General features: G+C 41.5%; 5 protein-coding genes and 1 pseudogene across 6 annotated transcripts; 5 read left to right on the top strand and 1 right to left on the bottom strand.

The window, feature by feature from the left end:
- Window positions 1-1,783: 1,783 nt before the first annotated feature.
- Window positions 1,784-4,697, bottom strand: LOC129601736 (A-kinase anchor protein 17A-like; annotated as a pseudogene).
- Window positions 4,698-5,052: 355 nt separating this feature from the next.
- Window positions 5,053-6,688, top strand: LOC129601735 (cyanocobalamin reductase / alkylcobalamin dealkylase-like). Its single transcript, XM_055500608.1, has 4 exons — window positions 5,053-5,248; window positions 5,397-5,587; window positions 5,834-5,986; window positions 6,185-6,688. The coding sequence occupies exons 1-4, from the start codon at window positions 5,053-5,055 to the stop codon at window positions 6,500-6,502; spliced, it is 858 nt and encodes a 285-aa protein (XP_055356583.1). The 3' UTR covers window positions 6,503-6,688.
- A 1,131-nt stretch (window positions 6,689-7,819) lies between these two features.
- LOC129601731 (Kruppel-like factor 3) lies at window positions 7,820-10,307 on the top strand. The gene is made up of 3 exons (XM_055500605.1): window positions 7,820-8,518; window positions 8,942-9,388; window positions 9,772-10,307. The coding sequence occupies exons 1-3, from the start codon at window positions 8,131-8,133 to the stop codon at window positions 9,864-9,866; spliced, it is 930 nt and encodes a 309-aa protein (XP_055356580.1). The 5' UTR covers window positions 7,820-8,130; the 3' UTR covers window positions 9,867-10,307.
- Window positions 10,308-10,637: 330 nt separating this feature from the next.
- On the top strand, window positions 10,638-12,447 carry LOC129601728 (tRNA wybutosine-synthesizing protein 5-like). Its single transcript, XM_055500601.1, has 2 exons — window positions 10,638-11,654; window positions 11,958-12,447. Exons 1-2 carry the CDS (start codon window positions 10,843-10,845, stop codon window positions 12,127-12,129), a joined length of 984 nt encoding a protein of 327 aa, XP_055356576.1. The 5' UTR covers window positions 10,638-10,842; the 3' UTR covers window positions 12,130-12,447.
- On the top strand, window positions 12,447-14,473 carry LOC129601729 (sulfotransferase 1C2-like). The gene is made up of 6 exons (XM_055500602.1): window positions 12,447-12,633; window positions 12,696-12,808; window positions 13,012-13,244; window positions 13,570-13,794; window positions 13,918-14,101; window positions 14,165-14,473. The coding sequence occupies exons 1-6, from the start codon at window positions 12,542-12,544 to the stop codon at window positions 14,284-14,286; spliced, it is 969 nt and encodes a 322-aa protein (XP_055356577.1). The 5' UTR covers window positions 12,447-12,541; the 3' UTR covers window positions 14,287-14,473.
- Window positions 14,474-14,994: 521 nt separating this feature from the next.
- Window positions 14,995-19,721, top strand: LOC129601730 (uncharacterized). 2 transcript variants are annotated; one of them, XM_055500604.1, is made up of 8 exons: window positions 14,995-15,296; window positions 15,661-15,939; window positions 16,217-17,430; window positions 17,658-17,939; window positions 18,006-18,410; window positions 18,626-18,757; window positions 18,830-19,152; window positions 19,268-19,721. In XM_055500604.1, the coding sequence occupies exons 2-8, from the start codon at window positions 15,672-15,674 to the stop codon at window positions 19,404-19,406; spliced, it is 2,763 nt and encodes a 920-aa protein (XP_055356579.1). In that variant the 5' UTR covers window positions 14,995-15,296; window positions 15,661-15,671; the 3' UTR covers window positions 19,407-19,721. The 2 variants fall into 2 exon arrangements, with proteins under 2 accessions (XP_055356579.1, XP_055356578.1); XM_055500603.1 differs by having other exon boundaries at window positions 16,214-17,430.
- Window positions 19,722-20,671: the final 950 nt, after the last annotated feature.

Here is a 20,671-nt window from a genome sequence, read left to right as displayed (position 1 = left end):
TTTATTAAGCTGCTCAGTCCCAGAGGAACATCTTTGACGAGCGGGTATGATGATGATTTGACATCCTGAAGGCGATGAATTCAGAAGGCGCCCCGGAGGATATTAACAAAGACGATGCGGGCGTAAAGGAGGCGTGTGGAAACAGAAGCCGAAGTTGAATGTCCACGAGCGCGCCGTCAAAGAGACACGGAAGGCGTTCATCCATGGCGGACTGACCAAGGAAGAGGCCAACGAACTTCGTGCGACTGCGAGTCGAAGGTGGTTTTTTGTGAAATATATAGTTCACGTTGCGGAGAGGATGAAATTCACGATGATAAAATGACATACTTGAAGTAAACATTTTCAGAGTAGTTAGTAGTTAAGGTCATTCCTTATTAGGAATTCCGCAGCCAGTAACCCCGTGCCACAAATGTCCAGTGATATTCTGTGGGTTACGGCGATTAATTTTCGGCGATCGGTGAACCGCAACCGACCTCTTCCACCAGGAAGTACCGGAAGCGATATTCCTAATTTTCTTCCCAAGGCAAAGATACCGCCGACTGTAAAATTTGATGTGAACAGGAAAAGTCCGATGAAGAAGACAGCTTTCCAGGTCCAGGTCTAGGTTAAATTATATTAGAACGATAGCAGATTATTTTGTTTTCTTAAAACAGCTGATCTGGTTTAAAGAGAAAGCTTTTCAAAAAACAACATGCGGTGATAAACGAGCCAAACGACTGGGACAGCTGCTGAATCTTTCTCCGACTCAAGTTATCCATTGGTAAATTGGAAGCATCGTTTTGTGGTGAAACTTGTGACTTTATGCTCTTTGTATGAGGACGGGTGTTTGCATGCAGGTTTCATAATACTGCGCGTCAGAAACGGAAGATGGCGCAAAAGGCGGGTCCGGAAGGAGTAGTCGTACAAGATGCCATTTTGGAGGCGCAAGCTAGTCATGCCATGTTGGGTGGAGGAAGGAGCGCTGGGTGAAGGCGAAACAATGCTAGGAAGCGGTGAACATTATACCATGGAGTAGATTAACAGGAAATACCACAAGGATTCGTTGTGGAAGGTTAATATTGTTGTGTTTGTGCGAGTTGCTGTGTAATAGATTTTATACTTGGGTAGTGATAAGAGATTTCTGTTAATGCCGCAGTCAAACTTCTGTTATAAAGCTTGCCCCAAAAATGACGTAAAATTTCCTCAGCGATCTCTCTTTTTGATATGTACGGTATTGGGGAAAAATTTGATGCAGTTGCATTTGTTTATTTATAAATGACCTTACAAGCTTGCCATTATATTTTTGTGTCAAAAATCGGAAGTGCAATTTTTATAATGTCTGAAACGGAAGTAATCGAAGAAGTCCCGCTGGTTCGAGCGACTTAAGCGTTTTCTTAAGGATTACGTCACGCTTGGGTAGCAGAATAGCAGCTGGGCCGTAATGCATTAATCGTAAATTTTATTTTTGATCAGTATAAAAATTCGCTCTCGAGGCACAAGATCGCTCAGCTCACAGAGTGTGGACTTCTACATTTAACAATCAGCAGTATAAAACATTTACAGGCGCCTGAAATGCTGCCTCATCGTCTTCCATTGCAACATGATTACGCTGACCAGCATGCACAGGCACAACAACAAGGAAACTGCTTAACCTAGAGTCTTCATTACTGCGACTCAGGCTAATCTTTGCTGCGAGTCTTCCGTTTCTGGAAAAATCCTGCCATTAGATTTTCGTGCACCTTTGACTTTTTTCGCTGGCCTCGGTGCGCCATTTGTTGTACAATCGACCGGCTGGATTTTCGAGCTACTGGCACGGTTTTCCGAAACCGCAGCGGATTGGACAGCAGGCGAAGGAAAATTCTTCCCAACCATTCAGAAACTTGCTCCAGTTTTTATCCACATCTGGCGGACCCTTTGCAATTAATTTCATCCGTTTCCGTTCTCTGCGTTCCAGTTTCTTCAACTTTTCTTCTTTTTTTTCTTTCTCTTTTCTCTACTTTTCGTGTAGTTTTGAGCAACGCTTTCCGCAGTTCATCTTCTTTTGAGACAGCATTTTTGAGAATTCGACTTCTTATTCCTGCTGTCGCTTCCTCTCTTAGCCTTCTTTCCTCCTGTTCACGATGAATACGCTCTAATTCTGCTAATTCTTCCTCTCGTTTCTCCTGAAAACATGTTGACGCTTGCCACAATCCAAACCACGTTGTATGCAGCGACGCGACTATATACCTTCAGCCGTTCCAGAAGTATGGATAACAGTCTAACGCTTTCCAGTTCGCGCTGAGCTATCAACAACTTTCTCTCCTCGACAGCTACTTCGTGTTGCCGCTTTCGTTCTTCTTCTTGTCTCTTCTTTCTGCGGCTTTTCTCTGCTCCATTAGTCGTCGTTGCCGGCGCCGTTCTTCTCGGCGGCGCTTCTCTTCTTCGGCCAATTCCTCATCTCTCTCTCTGATGACAAAACAACGGAATGCTGAAAATCTCTGTGATAAATTGTTCTCTAAGTGTAAAGCTAAAATATCATCTGTACTTAGCAGAAATTGTTAGATAGCATACCGGCAACCGTTTAAAAATAATATCAACAGTTTAACAAACTAATGATCCCCACTATTATGCAAACGAAAACTCACGCCTCTAATATGCGTTTCTTCTCAGCTTCTTCCGCTTCTTTTTTTGGCTCTTTGAGCTTTCGATCATCGCAAATATTCCAGACGATCCTGCCGCTTTTGAATATTTTTTCGCTCATATGTTGAGTTTTGTCAAATTCCACCTAAAATCAGACTGCGTCAAAATACAAGGATGTTACAAAACGGTAATCACTACGAACTACCGCCACAAATTTAGCCACATAGCTGCGCATTATTGGTATCAAAACCAAGACTACTAGCTCTGAAAAATTCCAGATAAACTAAATTAATTTTAAAGGTAAGTCTCAAAACTCAAAAAAGCGTAACGCCTACAAATTGAAAAACCATTGTCTACATTTTACATCCACGAAATTGCAGTAACAGCAGAAAAATAAATGCACATGACAAAATACAGTAATTTCCTGCCACCTTCTTCAACTAAAACTTATCTTTCTCCTGCTGATAATCCACGCGCAATGAGATCAAAAGGATCCAACTGCACTGCTCGCTGTATCAAGTTATGCGGCGGTGGCCCATCAAAACAACACAAGCGTCAAATAACCTTGATATTGGCAGTAAATGCCTTCTCCTGCTCTTTCCATAACAGCTTCATCCCGTATAACGCAGTGAGGCATTTAACAAAAGCATTGTATTCAGCATACTGGATAAAGGCATCAAAACGAACTCATGTCCGAAACCTTTGAGCGTATTACTGGCAGGAGAGATTGATTGCGCGATGGATCCAGCAGTGGCACATCGGCGGCGCGAATCTTACAAATAGTCCGAATACTTCTTCAGTCGGTCCATGGATGGCTTATTGTTAACGTCCACCCTTTTTATCCACCGGAACAAAGCTGTTCTCAGCTGGATCGGTCACCTCCGCGGCAGCGTCTGTGCAGGGGCGCCTTAGGCACGGAAGGATTATCGGGTTTCGGTTTGCTGAACCATTTGCAGGGCACATTGCGCAGGACAACAGTATCGGGCCGCTGTCCCGGCTTCAGTTCGTTGAGATTCTGTGCATCACGAAAAATGCAGTCCAGTCATGCCGCTGAGGAAAATTTAACTTAGCTTCTGAGCAATGAATTCGTAATGTCTCCGAAAATCCGCTCAGTTTTATGGTCTGATCCTCCAACTGGTGCATCACTTTCAGAACCAGTTCTTTGTTGTCCAGTTCGCCTTCATATCGAATAACCTGCCAGAAACTTAACGATATGCAAAACAAAACTGCAAGCGCAAACTGAAGAGGCACGAAAATGCATATTAACTGTATTCAGAACTGCAAAAGTAAAGGCTTAACTGCGATTAACTAAACGCTCAATTGTTTGCTTAACTGAGTACTCGCGTTTGCCCAAACATTAAAATAGTTACCTTTAAAATGGTTACAAAATACCAGCGTGTCACAGTGACCACTCTCAGAAACTGTGCAAAACACAAACCTCAAGGTTACTCGTTGTCACTTTCATCATACTGAAAACCATAGGCTTGGCAAGAGTTTTTATTTTCTCCATAACTTCCCAATTCGAGATGCTTTTGCCCACCGCTGAGGTTGCTGACGTTGCGGCCAAGGTTTTGGGAAGCTGTACGGCAATGCATACCCGTGCTATGGGTTTCAGAAACAGCGACGGTTGAGCCAACTGCGACACATCGGACAGGTCGGAGCATGGCTGAAGTGCCACAGCTCCTGCCTAAAACAAACACAAGTTACAAAACCAAATAAATGTATGCCGCAGAGTGCATAAAACGAGCAATCGAAGCATACCATAGCAGCGCTGGAACTTGCAGACTTAGCTATTGAAATCCAGGCCTGCGACTCTTCAGGAACTGCATTCGAACAAAGCTTATTTAAAATGCAAGAAGCCACACAGCGACTGATGTCCTCTCTTGTACCCAGTGCCCACACTCAACAGAACCAGCATCATGAAACAGACAGCTCCTGATTTCTGGGGAAGTCCAATGCCAAGATGTATCAATTCCGGAATTTAAACCCGTTCCACTTCCTTCGGAAATTTTAAAAAATAGTAAAAAGTACAGTACAAACAGACAACACCATAAATTCTTACCAGCAGTTTGCTTGATTTTTCCTTTTTTTCCGTTTTGTTTAATGTTTTGATTTTTGGTCAGACAACAAGCGTATATGGGCAAGGCTTGGCCTTTACTACTCTTTTAAGTACGACTTATATACGTAATTAGCGAGTTACGAGTACGTATGTAACTTAGTCCTTAGTATTTAAACGGCGTTTATTGTTTTACGACTTTCTAATTTTTCATCAGCGTGTTACGGTTTACTATCTACATAGTACCATATCCACGAAGTCTATCAAAGATCAAGGATCTCTTTATGGATGCATGGTAAGAGATTCAAAACTGTATTTACTGGAATCGGGGGAAACCAGAGACAGAATGTTTCATTTGTGCGGCGCCGAAATGTTGAAGTTGAAATCAACGGGGCTACATGACACTGACGCACGATCAGCTGGTCTTGGCACCTTCGATTAGACCAGCCGGGCAGTCGATCCTCCCGTTATCAGCATCTCCCATATCCGAACCAGAATCTCCGTCCGTTATCAGTTCAGGAACCCGCAGCATTCTCATCCAGATCAGTCGTATTTTAGCGCCGCAAGGATTTGAAATCTATCCGTACCTAGTAGGTATGGATATGAGTCTAGGTCTCTAGGACAAATTAATTTTTGTTATTTTTATCTTAACTACATTGACATGATTAATAATTATTTTGATTCTCGTATTCGTCGACGACTGTACCAGTTGCAAAGATTTTATTTTGACTTCTTATTTTAGGATGGTATAATAATGTTGTGGAGCACCCGTTTTGTTTGCAGTATGACAAAGATACGGTTGCGGTTCTGGTTATCAGCACGCCTTCCATGTTCGAGCGCACATTCATTCCCTTCATCTTAAACAACGATCTGGAAGATCTACGGGATCCCATTGATCTGTGTGTTATGAAGTGCTTTAGCCGACTTCGGAAGGTGAACGATTATGACCCATTTTGTAGTAATTGTCATATGATGTATTATCATGTTATGCCATTGTATTTGCGCTATTGGCTTGCGGGAATCCAAATAATTATGTTCGGCATTGGTTTTTTTTGCTGTGTCTGGGCTTACTCTAAAATGAGCTAAATGGAAATAATTACAGTGTAGCCTCAGGCACTCAGTTTTGTGTGACAATTTGATTTTGTTTTTAAGGAAAAGGATTGAAATAAATTTTTGCAGGGACTTGATCATTTGGATATGGACATCATTCATGATTTTGAACTCCATCCAAATCGACGGCCAAAAATTCTTGCCCAGACTGCTGCACATGTGGCCGGTGCTGCATATTTGTACCAACCCAAACATTATCCCAGCGCATCGAAAAATCAAAAGGTAATAACTGCAACAATCATTAAAAGACCACAGTGGTGGCGATATTTTGTGGGCTTCTTGTTTGCAATTTTTAAGTTAGTGATAGTTTGCTCTTGGCGGTTATTGTTCTGGCGCATGCGCCGCGCCCGATTTTTGACAGCAAGGCGTGTGCAGTTGCGAATGTTGAAAAGGTGATGTTTTTTTATTATTGCATTACAGAAGTTGATGGGAGTATGCATGCATCCAAAATTCGGAGGCTGGTTCGCAATTCGCGGCTGCATTATTTTGAAAACAACTTTATGCAGAGATTTGCCCCGTCGTCCACCTGTTAACGTGATACGATCAGATACAGACGCACAAACTGCCATTGAATTGTTTAATTTTCACTGGCGGGATAGTCGCTTCCGGGATGTGATTCCGGTGGTGGAAAAGTATTCCGAAGATCAGCAGTTGTACTTTAACACTTCCCCTGGCAAACGTAAAGAACTGCTACCACTTTTAAAAGAAAAGTACAAGCATTTGGAAACTCAAAAGTAACTGCAATCTCAGCCGTCAGATAAAAAAATCTTGACATAGTTGATACGAGTCTATGACATGTCCAGGCATGTACGCAATACGCAGTAGTATTGTGTTTGTTTATGCATTTATTGTGGAGTTACATTAACAGTAATATACAAAATAATAAAAATTTGTGAATTGATTTTTAACTGAAGAACTGGTCTTCACTCGGAGAAACTGGAATAAAACAATAATTCGAGGTGTATCACCTGATGGAGGATGTATTGTACAGAGTCTGTATGCCATTGCATATTTTTAAAATTTGATTATCACTTGCTCAATCGAACGATCTTTACGGTTGGTCATGTCCGGAAGCGCTTTCCGAATCGTTTAAAGCGGCACATTCGCAAAACACTCGAAGCAAACGTCATGATGCATAACTATAAAGCGTAACAAACAAAGATTTATCAAGGGGATTTTGCGCAATTCAGACGAAACTAGTTTTTTGTGTTTCTCTCTTCATTCTATGCTCCGCTTGGTAGAGTACATGCTCAACAAAAAATATTTTGACAAATAGAAATGTATGTACAATACGACAGTACGAGTACAATGCGGGATTTTCGAACTGTCTGCAAAAATGTTTATCACGTAAATTGACCACACAGTGGCACACACCTACTGCTCTAAGTGTATTTGTGCATTAACAGTTGTAAGCAAATACTTAAAATTTTGCATTAGTTTTTACTTTTCGGGTATATCTATATAGATATTAGATATATCTATATATGTAGGTGTTGGTGCACAATGTACATCGATATTACCGGTTGACCAAGGTCCACCAAAAGATTCAAACAGATTTTACGGTTAGATTACAAAAGACAAAATTAAGTAAGCATTTATATTAAATTATTTTATTATATCTATATAAATATACGTATCAAAACGTATTAATTTTTTCTGCAAATGCAACTGGCAGAAAATAATTAAGCGCAACATTTATAATAAATTAGCACTTAATTACCGCTTAACAAGCACTGTTTATAAGAATTTTATTTACAACATGATTAAATGTACCCATTGTAAGTAATATTCAAAGAATCTAAGAGTAGTAATACTTCTACGATCTTCATAAAAATTAGATCTTTGTGACCCTTGCCGGCTGATACGGTACTCGAAATAAATGTTATGATACAGTAAGTACTTACTAGCCATGAGTTACGCAATGACGTTCGGAGGTGAGCTTTAATACCGCGTACCCATGTCCCATATCCTCCACTACTGTAGCATGCTTCAGAATCTTCCAGACATGCGTGATTTAACATGGCCTGCCTATTCACATTACATCATTTACACGTACAAAAATTATGGCTTAATAACTCCGTAAGTTGAAACTTAATCCATAAAATAATGAGAAGAATGTTCTGTTTTGTGAGATAACTGCAAAACTAGCTGGAATATGTAATACGGTAGGTTTAATTTTATTATCAACGCTGGCGAGAATCGCTAGATTACCAACTAACAGAAGGTTTACATGCGAAGCAACTTGGTTCCACCCATTTCTCATCTAACGACAACGTGCAACACTGTTTGTACACACTGCGCTTTGTTGCACGCCACGAGTTTGGGATAATTCTGGGAGCAGAAGTTTTTGCAACCGTAGAGTTATTATGGATTCCTTGATTCCTTCTGATTCTGCACAGAATGTGCCTTTGGAGGAAACACCTGATGAAATCGTTAACAGCCAAAATCTACTGCGTGAACTATGCAGCAGGCTTGACCATTCAGCATCCTCCAGGGCCCCCACCCAGTTTTCCAGATCACTGAAAACGAAGGAAATGCGCAAGCCCATCACGCTCATCGACTCGTCCGGACGTGAATACCTCATGAACCTTACACCAACTGACCTGCGAGATCTTCTAAAAAAGAGCATTCTTATTTCTGCTGCGGCAAAAGCTAATATACCCTTCCCAGAATGCAAGCCCAGTGAAAAAGTTCACAATATCCCCCCTGCTCTCCCGGAGTATCCCGAGCCTGCTGCGCCAGTTCCTGCGAATGGTAAGGGAAGTTTTTATAGCTGTTTTGCGTTTCGGAGTTTTGTTTCTTAAGTTTATGTTCGAATAATTTATAAAATTTTTTGTGTTCCCATGACTGTAACATATGGGAAGTAAGTTTTTTTTTGCAAAGAAAATTATTTTTCTCGTCAAAATTAATTGTTTTAATCGAGATAGTTTCCTTCATTAAGAAATTGCTTCAGTTGCGAATTGCATATCCAGAACTAAAATTTTATAACGGGAATTGGTGGCAGAAACTAAATGTCAGAAATGGCGATAAGCAGATACTGATTTACAACGCTGGTTCTATTTCCTTATTTCCATATTCCGTCCAGTATTTGCAGTTATGTGTTTGCACTCGGGCTTTCGGAAAATACGTAAATATTAAAATCAGAATGCTTGCCGTAGACAATCAGACGTTTTACAGGCAATTTCGAGCGCGGAACGCGAGTATCGTTCAACCCCGCAGAAGAAGAACTTCCTCCAACACAGGAAGTCCATGTGAGTTCTACCTACTGGCCGGAAATCGCCACCCGCGAAGAACTTCGCGAACAAGCCAAAAACGATCCGTCGATGTGTGAAGAAATTTTGGCTGCATTGTGTTATGGCCCCTTCATGCATGACGGTAGTGTGGATTCCGATTCCCGCTTTGCCACGCCCGAACGAAACGGCAGCGAAGGTGACGGGTCTATCCCACAAGAAGACATCAGGCGGTATCATCAATGTCGCCACCCGAACTGCAACAAACTCTATTCCAAGAGTTCCCACCTTAAGGCGCATATGCGAACGCACACTGGCGAGAAGCCCTACAGCTGTAGCTGGCCATCTTGTACGTGGAAGTTTGCAAGATCGGATGAACTCACGCGACATTACCGTAAGTGGACGATTGTGTTTGGTCTACATGTTTATTCCTTCAGAATAAGAATTTTTTAAGCATTATCACGCCCACAAAGAGATACTCCAAAACCTGGAGTTTTTTAAACCATAGGATGCCGAAAATATGGTTTATCCTAGCTATTTTAGTTATAGAATGTTTTAGTTATATACATAATTCATATCTGCCAGCGCTCGCAACAATAATAATTATAATATATCTGCTCATACAGTATTGTGGAATATAATTATATTGTATCTCTGCAGTTTTGTGAAGTTTACAGTTTATTTAAGTTTAAAATATTGTTCCATAAAGGATTGCGTTTAAGCAGCATTTTAGTGGTTCTTGCAGACGTTGCAGTTAATCATTTGATATTTTTTTAGGTAAACACACGGGTGATAAACCGTTCAAATGCCAGCAGTGCGATAGGGCCTTCTCTCGAAGTGACCATCTGAATTTGCATATGAAGCGCCATTAATGCAGGTGAAAAGGTTGTCGCATGGAGCTCACTAAGTTCAAAAGAGCCGCGTCGCCAAAAGAATTTTATAAATTTGGTAGTGATAGTTTTAATTTGTTTTTATTACTCGTCTAAGATTACCATATAATATTTGATTCTGTACGTCCAGATGTGCCGTGGCTGGTGATGCGCTGATCCATCTATCGTTTTACTGGGAACTGTTTTTACAATTTTAGTTGTACATAAGTCTTGTGGTGTTTCCCGAAGATTTTAACAACCGGTTGTTATATTTTATCCGTGAGCTGCTACACAGTTCACAGTTACCGTCTCTTTGTTTAATATTCTTTTATTTGTTGACGATTTGGACGGTGAATTTATGATTTCAGCTTATTTTACTAGAGTATAATTATGTGGCAGTTATGTGTTGGTTCATGGAATCGACAAACTTTCTTGTGTAAGATAAAGTTGCCATTATGTAATGCTTCAACTTTACGAAATGCGTCATGGGACTTTTCGGGAATATGGACTCGTTACACTAGTGTGCGATCGTATGTATTTACAGATAGACTTCGGCAAACCTAGTCAGTTTTTGTTAGATAAGCCGGACACGAGTGCAGGCACTGTGGATAAGCATTACTCTACGTTATGCAGGTACCAGATATAGATATACACCGGAAGCCCGCTGTGACGTCAGAAAACGACACCGTTGCAGACTTGCAGTACAGTCATGGTACAGTACTAGTACTACTCTAGTATTCACGACCAGCTCAGAAAATTAATGGTTCACTTTCATGTTTCAAAGATATACAAGTTTCAAGTTTGATTAAAAAATGTCCTCTTTCTGTGGTTATAAACTTTGGACAAATGATAATTTTATATCCGAACTAGATTACTAGATTAGAGCTAAATGGCTAATTTATAATCAATTAATATTTAACACACCCGCTGTTTTAATTATTGGAAACCGACTTCTCCATTATTAGAGATTTTGAACAGAATGACTCTTAGCTGTAAGGAAGAGTTACTTACAACTTCATCCGTTCCTACTCTCATTCCCGTTTATGATGCTCCTACGAAAACTGAATTCTTCGATATCCAGGCGCAGCGGCAACCAGCCGTTCTCCGTGATATTCCCATTGGCGCATGCGCGGAAAAGTGGACTGCAGCGTATTTGGCGCAACAAGTTGGACGTGATAAACCTGTGAGTGTGCACGAATCATCGAGTAATCGTCTGCGATTCCTGGACAAAAATTTTGTTTACCGCGTGATGCCGTTTGGAGCTTTTATCGACGCTGCTCTCACATCCAGCGAAGGCGACGCACAAAATAAATTCTACTACTACCGCGCACTGGCGGACGATGCCAGGAACGTGCCCAGTGATTTCCGTCGCGATTTTCCTAAATTAGCACAGGACTTTGTGCTCCCGGATTTTCTGGAGCATGAAACCGTGTTTTCCTGTGTGTTGCGATGCGGTTCGGCCAATTTGGGATTGTGGTTGCATTATGATGTGCTCGACAATGTGCTCATACAGATCCGCGGACGAAAACGCGCAGTTCTTTTTGATCCTGAGGATTTTGATCATCTGTACATGCAGGGCGACAAATCACTCATCTTCGACGCGGAGAACGTGGATTTGGACAGATTTCCCAAGTTTCGAAATGCGACCAAGTGGGTATGCACCCTGGAAGAAGGCGATATGCTGTTCATTCCTGCCTTCTGGATGCACTACATGGTCGCGGAGGAGTTCAGCATCGCTGTTAACGTCTTTTGGCATAATCTGCCAAAAGAACTGTACGATAGCAAAGACACGTAAGACAATTCCCAAATTCCTTTTTACAATTTTTCTGCTTTTAATGGCATGCAGTATTTGCGTTGATTTCACCGTTACCTTATATTTGTGACATGACAATTATTACTTATTATCGAGAATTTACTATCTATGCTGGCAACAGTTTAATAATCTCGTGATTTCTAAATTATTTTTAAAGGCAAATGCCGATTGACAAATTCACACTAAAATATATTAGTAATTTTAAGAAATATGCACCTTTGTTTTTATGTATAGCATTCTGCAGTTGGTAATCTGCGTATTGACAGTGGTCGCATTTTTAGGTATGGGAACAAAGAATTACTGCCATACTTCCGTGCATCTCAGGGTCTGGATCGAGCGCTAAAACAGTTGGAAAATTTACCCCGTGAATATAGAAGATTCTATGCCAGAATGCTTAAAGCGAAGCTGGACAAATACTTAACCGACTCCGCATCGGAGAGTCCTAAAAGTTGATAATAGTGAATTTGTGATCGCTCCTTTTCGAAACCCGGGTTTATGCTGTGGTATCGCAAGTGCGCTCTGTAATTTTTGGCAGCGCATTTTTTACACAAAGCCTCGAAGACTTGTTGGATACATGGAATAAATAATTTCAGAACATTTTCATTGCTGTTGCAGGCTGCTTCGGTTTGATTTTTGAAATCACTATGTGACTCAATCCAGTCGTGCACGGTTCACGCGCCGCAGGGCAGAAATGAGCCATTCCGCTGTTTTTACCGGTTTACACATAAAAAATGGCCTTGAGCACCTGGTAGATTTTACGAATCGGAGCAGAATTTTGCACCAATTTAGTGCTGCGCTGCTCTGGTGAAGAACGGGTCAGTTTCGTGCATCGTTTCGATTATCGCCCTAATACCTCTTCTTTACGATGGCCAACGAACTGAACGGTTCGCCCCGGTATCCTATTCCGGAAAAACTCCCGAAGCCGTACGATATCTCGTACCACGACCCAAAATTTCTGTAAGTTGGCAGTTACGTGTAATAAAAATTATGAAAAATAACGCCAGTGCCTTACTTTGCAGGAAAAATTACAAAGGATGCTTCGTAGAATATCCAAAGTATTTGACCCTAGACGATGTGGAAACCTTTGAAGCGTCTCCGCTGGACACTCCAGTTTGCTCATTTCCTAAGACTGGTGCGGTGTTCCATAAAAAAATTAAAAGCCTGCTACGATCCATTTATAACTTTGATTCCTTACGTGACTCTGCAGTTTTGAATTTTCTTTTTTTGCGCTAATTAGTTAAATATGTACAGATGATCTAAAAATTTGGATCTGAATCAGCATCTGACCGTCACTTTTGCTTTGCCTTATCGGTGTTGATGTTTCAAACATTACAGGGACCACATGGATGAACGCTATCATCGTCGGCATCAATGCAAAAGGTGACCGCAACTGTTTTTACGACGCGCCACTGGAAATGAAGAGTCCATTTCTGTGCCGCTGCGAACCAGAGCAGCCGGTAGGCACTCGAGCAATCGACATTCTGAAGAAAAAGCCTCCGGGCAGGACTTTCTTCACCCATTTGGCTTACCAAGCGCTACCTGAATCGATCATCCGAGCCGGTGCCAAGGTGATTCATCATGAACTATTTTTATGTTATAATGGTTTGATTAGAAATTTATTCGTTATGACACTATCGTCATAGGGTCATAAGGAAGAAGCTTTAATCGAACCAGTATGAAAAAGACATAAGTTACGTCTTTTTCATATTTTATTGGGAACCGTAATTTTTGCGTTCAGCGTATCGAACATACCCTATATATTTTCCATTTAGTACATTTCAAACTGTCTTGTCTTATTCGAAAACCTAAGGATTTATTCGCCGGATGAGATGTAATTTTATCGTAGTCCCGTTTAAAATTTGTAGCTTCAAGTTGCTTTTCATCGTGTTGCAGAAAGTGTACATTTGGCGCAATCCGAAAGACACCATGGTTGCCCTGTACCATTTTCTCCAAATTCAGCGCCGTATCGGATTTCATGGGGATTTAAATGAAGTTGTTGATTCATTCATTAACGATCATGTCGAATTTGGTCCGTTCTTTGATCACATTGCCAGTTTCTGGAGCCGTCGCCACGAAGATCCGAACATCTTCTTCTGTTCTTTTGAGCAACTGAAAAAGGTCAGAACGCTGTATTGTTGCAGAATGCGAATAGTGGTCTACCCGACTCTACCGTGTCTACATTTTGTGATTAGCAATGTTGTATCTGTAATGGTAAGAAACAATGTTTTTTCTGTGTTTTAGAACTTTGAACCGGTGGTGTCTCGCTTGGCGGAATACCTCGGCAAGCCGCTTACTCATGAACAGATCCAGGTTATCAAGGAGGAAACCGACTTCCCCAAATTTCAGGCTAACCTAATGCTCAACAAGTACAAAGCTCATGAGTTGGGATTTTTGGATTTCAACAAATTCCCTTTCATTCGTGATGGTATTTTGCTGCATTTTGGTGTGGGTAGTTAAGAACGGGATGCACAGTTGATTATCGTTGCAGGTGGCACTGGCCAGTGGAAGAAAAGTTTCACACCGGAAATGAACAAGAAAGTCGACGCCTGGGTGGAGAAAAATCTTCAGCGACCAGAAATGAAAGATTTCCCCGGCTTTGAGTATGAATGAATTACCGAAGATCTTTTGCTTTTTTCTGTTGTCTTTTGGTGGACGCTACTAGGTTTTGGTGAAATTCTGCTATGTTCTTTTAGAAATAGTTGCGTAAAAATGGTAAATCGTATGCTTTTCGAGGTGCTTCGTTTGTGGCGCAGTTTTTCGTTTAGATTAACAGGAATTAAAACTCATGAAATTTAAATCAGTCTTCTGATAATATTTATTTTTTTGGTGAAATTCTGCTATGTTCTTTTAGAAATAGTTGCGTAAAAATGGTAAATCGTATGCTTTTCAGCCGGCGCAGTTTTCGTTTAGATTAGAATTAAAACTCATGAAATTTAAATCAGTCTTCTGAAATATTAATATTTGCTACAATACTTTAAGTAGCAAGCAACCGGGAAAAATGAAGTTACGTTTTAATTATATCAATATTTATGGGACTCAAATATAAATATGCAAGCCCAGATAAGCACTTTTGTTGCAAATTCTGATGTGTAAGCATAAGATAAAAAAGGCGGTATTAGTTGTCGGTGACGTAGTACAAATCGTTGCGAGCCTGTGCAGGGGGGGGGCAAGCACAGTTCTTTTAGGATTATTATAATGCCCCACTGGAGGGGCATATGTATTATTAGTAGGTTGCCGCAGACGTGCCTCGTTGTGTTGCGCGTTCTCGTCCGCGCTTCTTTCCATGAGTTACCGTGTCAGTTGAAAAACGAAAACGTTTTGGAAAAAACTTGCGAGCACTTTAAATTTATGTTTTTTTATAAGTTTCTTCCTGCGCCCCTGTCCATTCACAGAACTGATTTTTTCCACTGCAACGTTTTACTGAAATGCATCAATTCTTTGTGCCGAGAGTGCTCAAATCTCACCACTGCTGATGACCAGCAATCAGTAAGCCAGCCTTCGATTCGACTTAGGCTGAGTGTGATGCGTGCAGGAATGATTTCATGTCGGTTTGCCAGGAGTACGATTACAACGGCGCGTCGTGGAACTTAACTGTCGTCCATTGTTACGAGAATTTTCAGGTAAAGTAAGTAATAATGATGAGGATAAGTGTACCAGTTTGCCCACATGTGGAATACTCTTTGGTTGTGTACTTGCGAAGAATTGATATTAAGTACAGATATCCAGGCACTGTTAGAGACCCGTGGTTCTACTCTAACAGTTTTTAAAAAAGTTATCAGTTATGGTTTAAATTCCTTCATAGTGGTGCATGAAGAAGAGAGTATGCCTGTTAATGAAATGTTTTTTTGAATAATCATTATCTCTTCGCATGCCATGATATTGTTGTTAGTGTGAACTCAGGCAGAGACCCAAGCAGACGCAGTGCGCGTTTAGTCTCTCAGTAATTCTTCGGAATTTTGTTAATCTGAATGTTTACTGTCGTAGGTCTATGGGAAATGAATTCTCCCAGGCGCTCGCAGAGGGTTCTAGCCTTGGAAAGAGGCTCCATTCTTCCTCTGGCCGTCGCCGTTCCTAAGCGCAGAAAGTTCGCTGTCCATCGCAGTCCCAACGACAATCTTACTGGCAATGGCGTCGAAGAGGAAAGCGCCAGTAGCGCTCGTTCATCGAGAAAAAGACGCTACCGCTCTCCGAATAATGCTGAAAAAACCAGCGAGATAAAGCAGTTGGAAAACTGCGAAAGGAAACAGGCATCACGGAAGAAAGGTAAGCATTTGAAAAGAGCGGGAAAATCTTCGTTTTAAAATTTAAAAAGATTTATTTTTTCTGGATTTTTCGTTTACTTGATTTTTCTTTAAAAAGATTAAAACATTTAAAGATTTTAAATAGGCCTTAATTATTTCTCTCAATTATCCGCACCCTTCATCAGCTACATACCTTCTTTTATTGAAAATCAGTTTTTGTTGTCTTTTTTAATATTCGTTCTCAGGCGGTTAGCTTTTTGTAATCGTACCTCCTTATCCAGTTTTGTTTTTTTTAGCAGCAGTGTCAAGCACTTTCGTGGAATTGGCTCCGGATAAGACAGAGAATAAGGAACCTCGTGGTACAAAAACTCGGAATAAATTTCCCACGGCAGTTCGACGAAGTACCCGAACTGCCCAGCCTACGCTGAAAGCCTTGGAAGGATTCGCAAGCCTTCCTCCGCGCTCTAAACGGGGTCAGCAACGTGCTTCTGATTCGATGCCTTCGTCCTCAACAGTTGTAGCTGTGATTGCGCCGTCCATACAGCTTCATAGTTGGACGGCTTCGGTACCAAGTGTTCCTTCGTGTTTGCTGAAAAAACACAAACCCAGTGTGATCCAGCATAATTCCTCAGCGTCAGTAGTGGGTTCCAAAAGAAAGCGAAAGCGGAATGCCGCATCTGATAGGGAACACAGCCTCCCTGCTGTATCCCATACTGCATTGGAAGCCTATGATAGCGATCTGCCGAATTCGAGCGAAACTCAAAATATGACTGAATTCACGGTGAATGGTGTGCATGCAACTGTAGCAGTGGAAGATGCTGCGCAATCGAATATTCCGCTTACGGACGGTATCCTGTCAGTTCGTGCGAAGAAAACGATAAAACCCAAACGAATCAAAGGAAGTGCGGCAAAGAAAACATCAATCGCGAAGGCAAAAGCAGTTTCGGCTGTTAGTATCGAGGTTGGGAATGTCGATCTGCCGACTCTTTCACCGGAAACAATGGATAGCCATATTCAGATATCAGCAGAAACTGATAAACCTCCAGCTGTTGCAACGGCGGCGGAAGGGCCGCCAAATCGACGCAAATATCAACGAAGTTCTCGTCCGAGTAGATTACTTGTCGGTGGAAGTGCCTCGAATTCGATTTCTCATTATATTGCAACGAAAAGGAAAAGGCAATCTGCTTCGACTCGTGCCAGAAATCCACAGGCAGTTCTAATACAGCCAGCTGGGAGTAGTCAGGACGGGCTCAAAAGCGATGTTATTCCACCGAGTACAGCAGTGGAGGCAGAAATTACGCATTCTTCTGTGGAAATGGATGCAATGAACATGAACACCCAAACAATTCCCAAGCAGTTTCGAATCACAACTCCAAGACGCCGATCGAAGAAATCGGGAAACAGTGTGTTGCCTGCACATCCAGGGGAAGGAACTCCAGTGGAGACGATAAATCGTCGAAAATCTAGTGAACTGGATATTTCTCTGAGTCAGAGTTTTATTCTGCCATCCCAGGTACGAAAAATTTTTTTATTGCCTTTGCAATGTTTTGTTCCATAGTGTTAGTGAAGTACACTTATTTATTCGGCTGCGTTCCGTATAATAGGCAGTCTGCAAAATTATGACCGTACGAATTATTTATTTTGTCCGTGATTTTCGTACTTGGGTACCAACAAAGTACAGATTTCGACTTTTTCCTATTTTATACGTGATAAATATTTCGGGAACTTTTAATTTTTTAGCAACTGCGGGATGCACGATCTCGTAGCAAACTGTCTTCGAAAAGCAGTGGTTCCCGTTTAGACAGTGTCCATGCTATTTTTATGGTGGATACGCAGTCAGTGTCTGCTTACAAGAGATCCAAACGGAAGAACAGCGGTGTTGATGAGGAAGTGGAGTGGTTCTGTTGGGACGAGACATCGCTGGACGGTACGATCGTATCGCCTGCTCGGATTTCCTACCGTCCAAAAGACCATGCTATACTGGATACTATAGATGAAATTGTCGAACTGCCAGTATTGCCGGTAAAAATGTCGATTTTATTACTAGCTTTATAATTCTGTATAAGTGACAGCGTATACCATTTGCAGCTTGCAGTCGGCGATGCGGATGTTCAAGTGCAGCCTACTGTCGAAGTTTTAGCAGACGTGGGATCTCCACCGGATTTATCACGCCAAACAAGTACCGGTAGTGCCCTGGAGGAGGTTGCGTCCCCCACTGCTGATCGTTTTCTGTCACCGGTGACCAGTGACTTTTCTGGTGATTCCTGGCATTCCGCGATGGATGTTTTCGAAAACGAACATCCGGTACCTGAAACCACAAAAACTCAGAGAAAGGAAGCGGATCCTTGTGCTGACAGAGGATTAAAGTCTTCGTGTCTAACACCTTCCCGTATTTCCCCAAGGCGAAGTCCACGCAGCAGGATCTCGACGGGAGATACAGCGGGTACTTCCGGAACAACCCCCGTTACCGCGGACGTCAACCCAGAAATATTGGTAAACCGATTTATTACTTGTGGTTGTTTGCTGAGTTAAATTTTATCGATTGTTTGGCGTTGATTAAATTTTATCGTTTGTGGATTTTAAAACATTCCGTACAGACTTGCTTTTGTGGTTGAATCTTTTGGATGGGATAAATTCCTTTTCGTTTGTAATTTGACAAGCTCCATACTTGACAGAATATGTTTTGTGATTTATTTTGATACTTGTAGCTTTCTCCCGGCATTGTTTTGGAGAATTCCGTGACGACTTCCAGCCAAGCTGTCACTTCAACGCCGGATTCACAGAACGAATCATCTTCAATTGTTACGCAGCAGTTCGAGTTTTTGTCCAGTCTACCTTCTGTGAGTCTTTGCCGTTTCGTGAAATGTTGAGACTGAAGTGGTTTTTTGAAGGTAACATTTGCACATTTACAGCTCAGCCAAATCAGCAGTCCTTTGGCCCATTCCACTCCTGTTCCCAGTGGGACCGGCAGTAATGAGATTATACCAGATAATGCTGCACACGCTGCTTCAAGCAGTAGCCTTCCTTCGACAGATTTATCTCCCGAGGAGCGGAACAATCCCGATGTTCCCGAGCGGCCTGTTACTCCAGAAGGCAGTGGTATCTTGGAAGTCGATGCCGGCGCACAGACCGTCTGCTCACCGAAGCGACCATATTGCCTGGAACCGGATCTCTGTGCACCTATCGAGGGAATCTTGCAGTTTAATCGGAGTACGGATTCCTTGCGTGTCAAACTGTAAGCGTTCTCGTAAGATGGACGTTTTCTAAGCTCGCTCTGCATATAGATTTGCACGACCCATCTAGTGAAATGTAAATCATGCGTGTGTATGAGCGCTTTTTTGTTTCTTTAGCACCAATGGAGATACTGCAGTTGTATCCCGATCAAAACTGAAAGACAATGTTGTTTACCAGCAGATGCTGATTGATTACTACTCTAAGGCATACGCATCCCGTGAAATGCCGGTGACCTCGTCGGACGCGAATGCGTGATGCGATTGTGGGGGGTTAGTGAGGTGTTTTTTATTTGTGAGGCCCAATGGTGGTGTGGGTAACTTTTGTAGTTTGCATTTGTTTGATAACGGCGCAGATTCGAGTTGTGCTCGAGCTTGCACTTCGGGTTGTTCTGTTGTATTTTGTAGCGGTATCGGTATTCTCCTTGTTTGGTTTTTTGCCTGATGATGTATTTTTTACTTGGCGATCTTCCTTGTTAAGTTATGATCTTCTGTTAATTGAGGATTTTCTTTGTTGTGCAATTGTGATTTACATAAAATGTACATACTTTTCCCTCTTTCTGCATTTCTGCAATAGTAAGATCGCATTCATAAACAAGTTGACTGTTTGGCAGCCTATCGCTGATCTTTCGTTTGTGGCTGCATTTTTTGAAAACCTTATTGTTTATGATGCATCTTATTTGAAAATATTACAGAGTAGGTAATAACGAAGCAACATTAAAAAAACTAATGATCTGAGAAGAAATTTAAGTCAATTTACGTGCGTAGAAACTGCTACTTACGTACGTAATTTTCTTTATTTTTGCGCTTTACCAACATCTTCGTACTCAGTGTCTCCCAGAAGAGACAACTGTGCACGAGAGTTTTTAAAGCTTTAACATGTAGAGTAGCTCACGTTGTTGTTCTTGTTGTGTAGTCACTGTCAGTTTAACGTCTGTAACGACCAGATGAAACCTGCACTTACTTGGCTGCAAATAACATTCAGAATCAGCTGCCACAGTGTATAAAGGACAACTACGCACAAAATTCTTCGAGGTATCGCAATTTTGGAGCAAGTTCCATCATTAAGTAACTTGTTCCAAAACTGGAAAACGCATGTCTTGACTTACTGTAAGTACCGGTACATCCCTTTAAATATGGAACTGACCTGTCATACAGTATTTTGTATAGTTTCTGAATCCGGTGGTTGTTTTCCAGGCTTAATTCTGTTTTCCCTGCATTGAGTGATTTGAGTAAGTTTACTGTATATGCAGCGTTCAGTGGCCGGTTGTGTATTATTACTGACCAGAACATGTGCGTAGTTACATGTATCACCGGCCAGCTGGTAGAACATGAATCATTATTCGTAGAAGTAGATATTGCTGTGGAGGGTAGTGGAAACGTACGCATCTTAACTGACCCTTCGATAATAATTATTACTGGCGACTTCTTTATGTAGCCGCAAGCTTTAAGTAAACGCTTTTGGGGTTGTGAAGTACTTGTTGGCGCAAAAAGCAAAGAAAATCGTTTCGATTAATTTGTATT

Source organism: Paramacrobiotus metropolitanus, unplaced genomic scaffold (assembly GCF_019649055.1).
Source record: "Paramacrobiotus metropolitanus isolate TYO unplaced genomic scaffold, Prichtersi_v1.0 Parri_scaffold0000270, whole genome shotgun sequence".
NCBI lineage: Eukaryota > Metazoa > Tardigrada > Eutardigrada > Parachela > Macrobiotidae > Paramacrobiotus > Paramacrobiotus metropolitanus.
The sequence above is the reverse complement of the archived record's forward strand: the minus strand, read 5'-3'. Positions and strand labels throughout refer to the sequence as shown.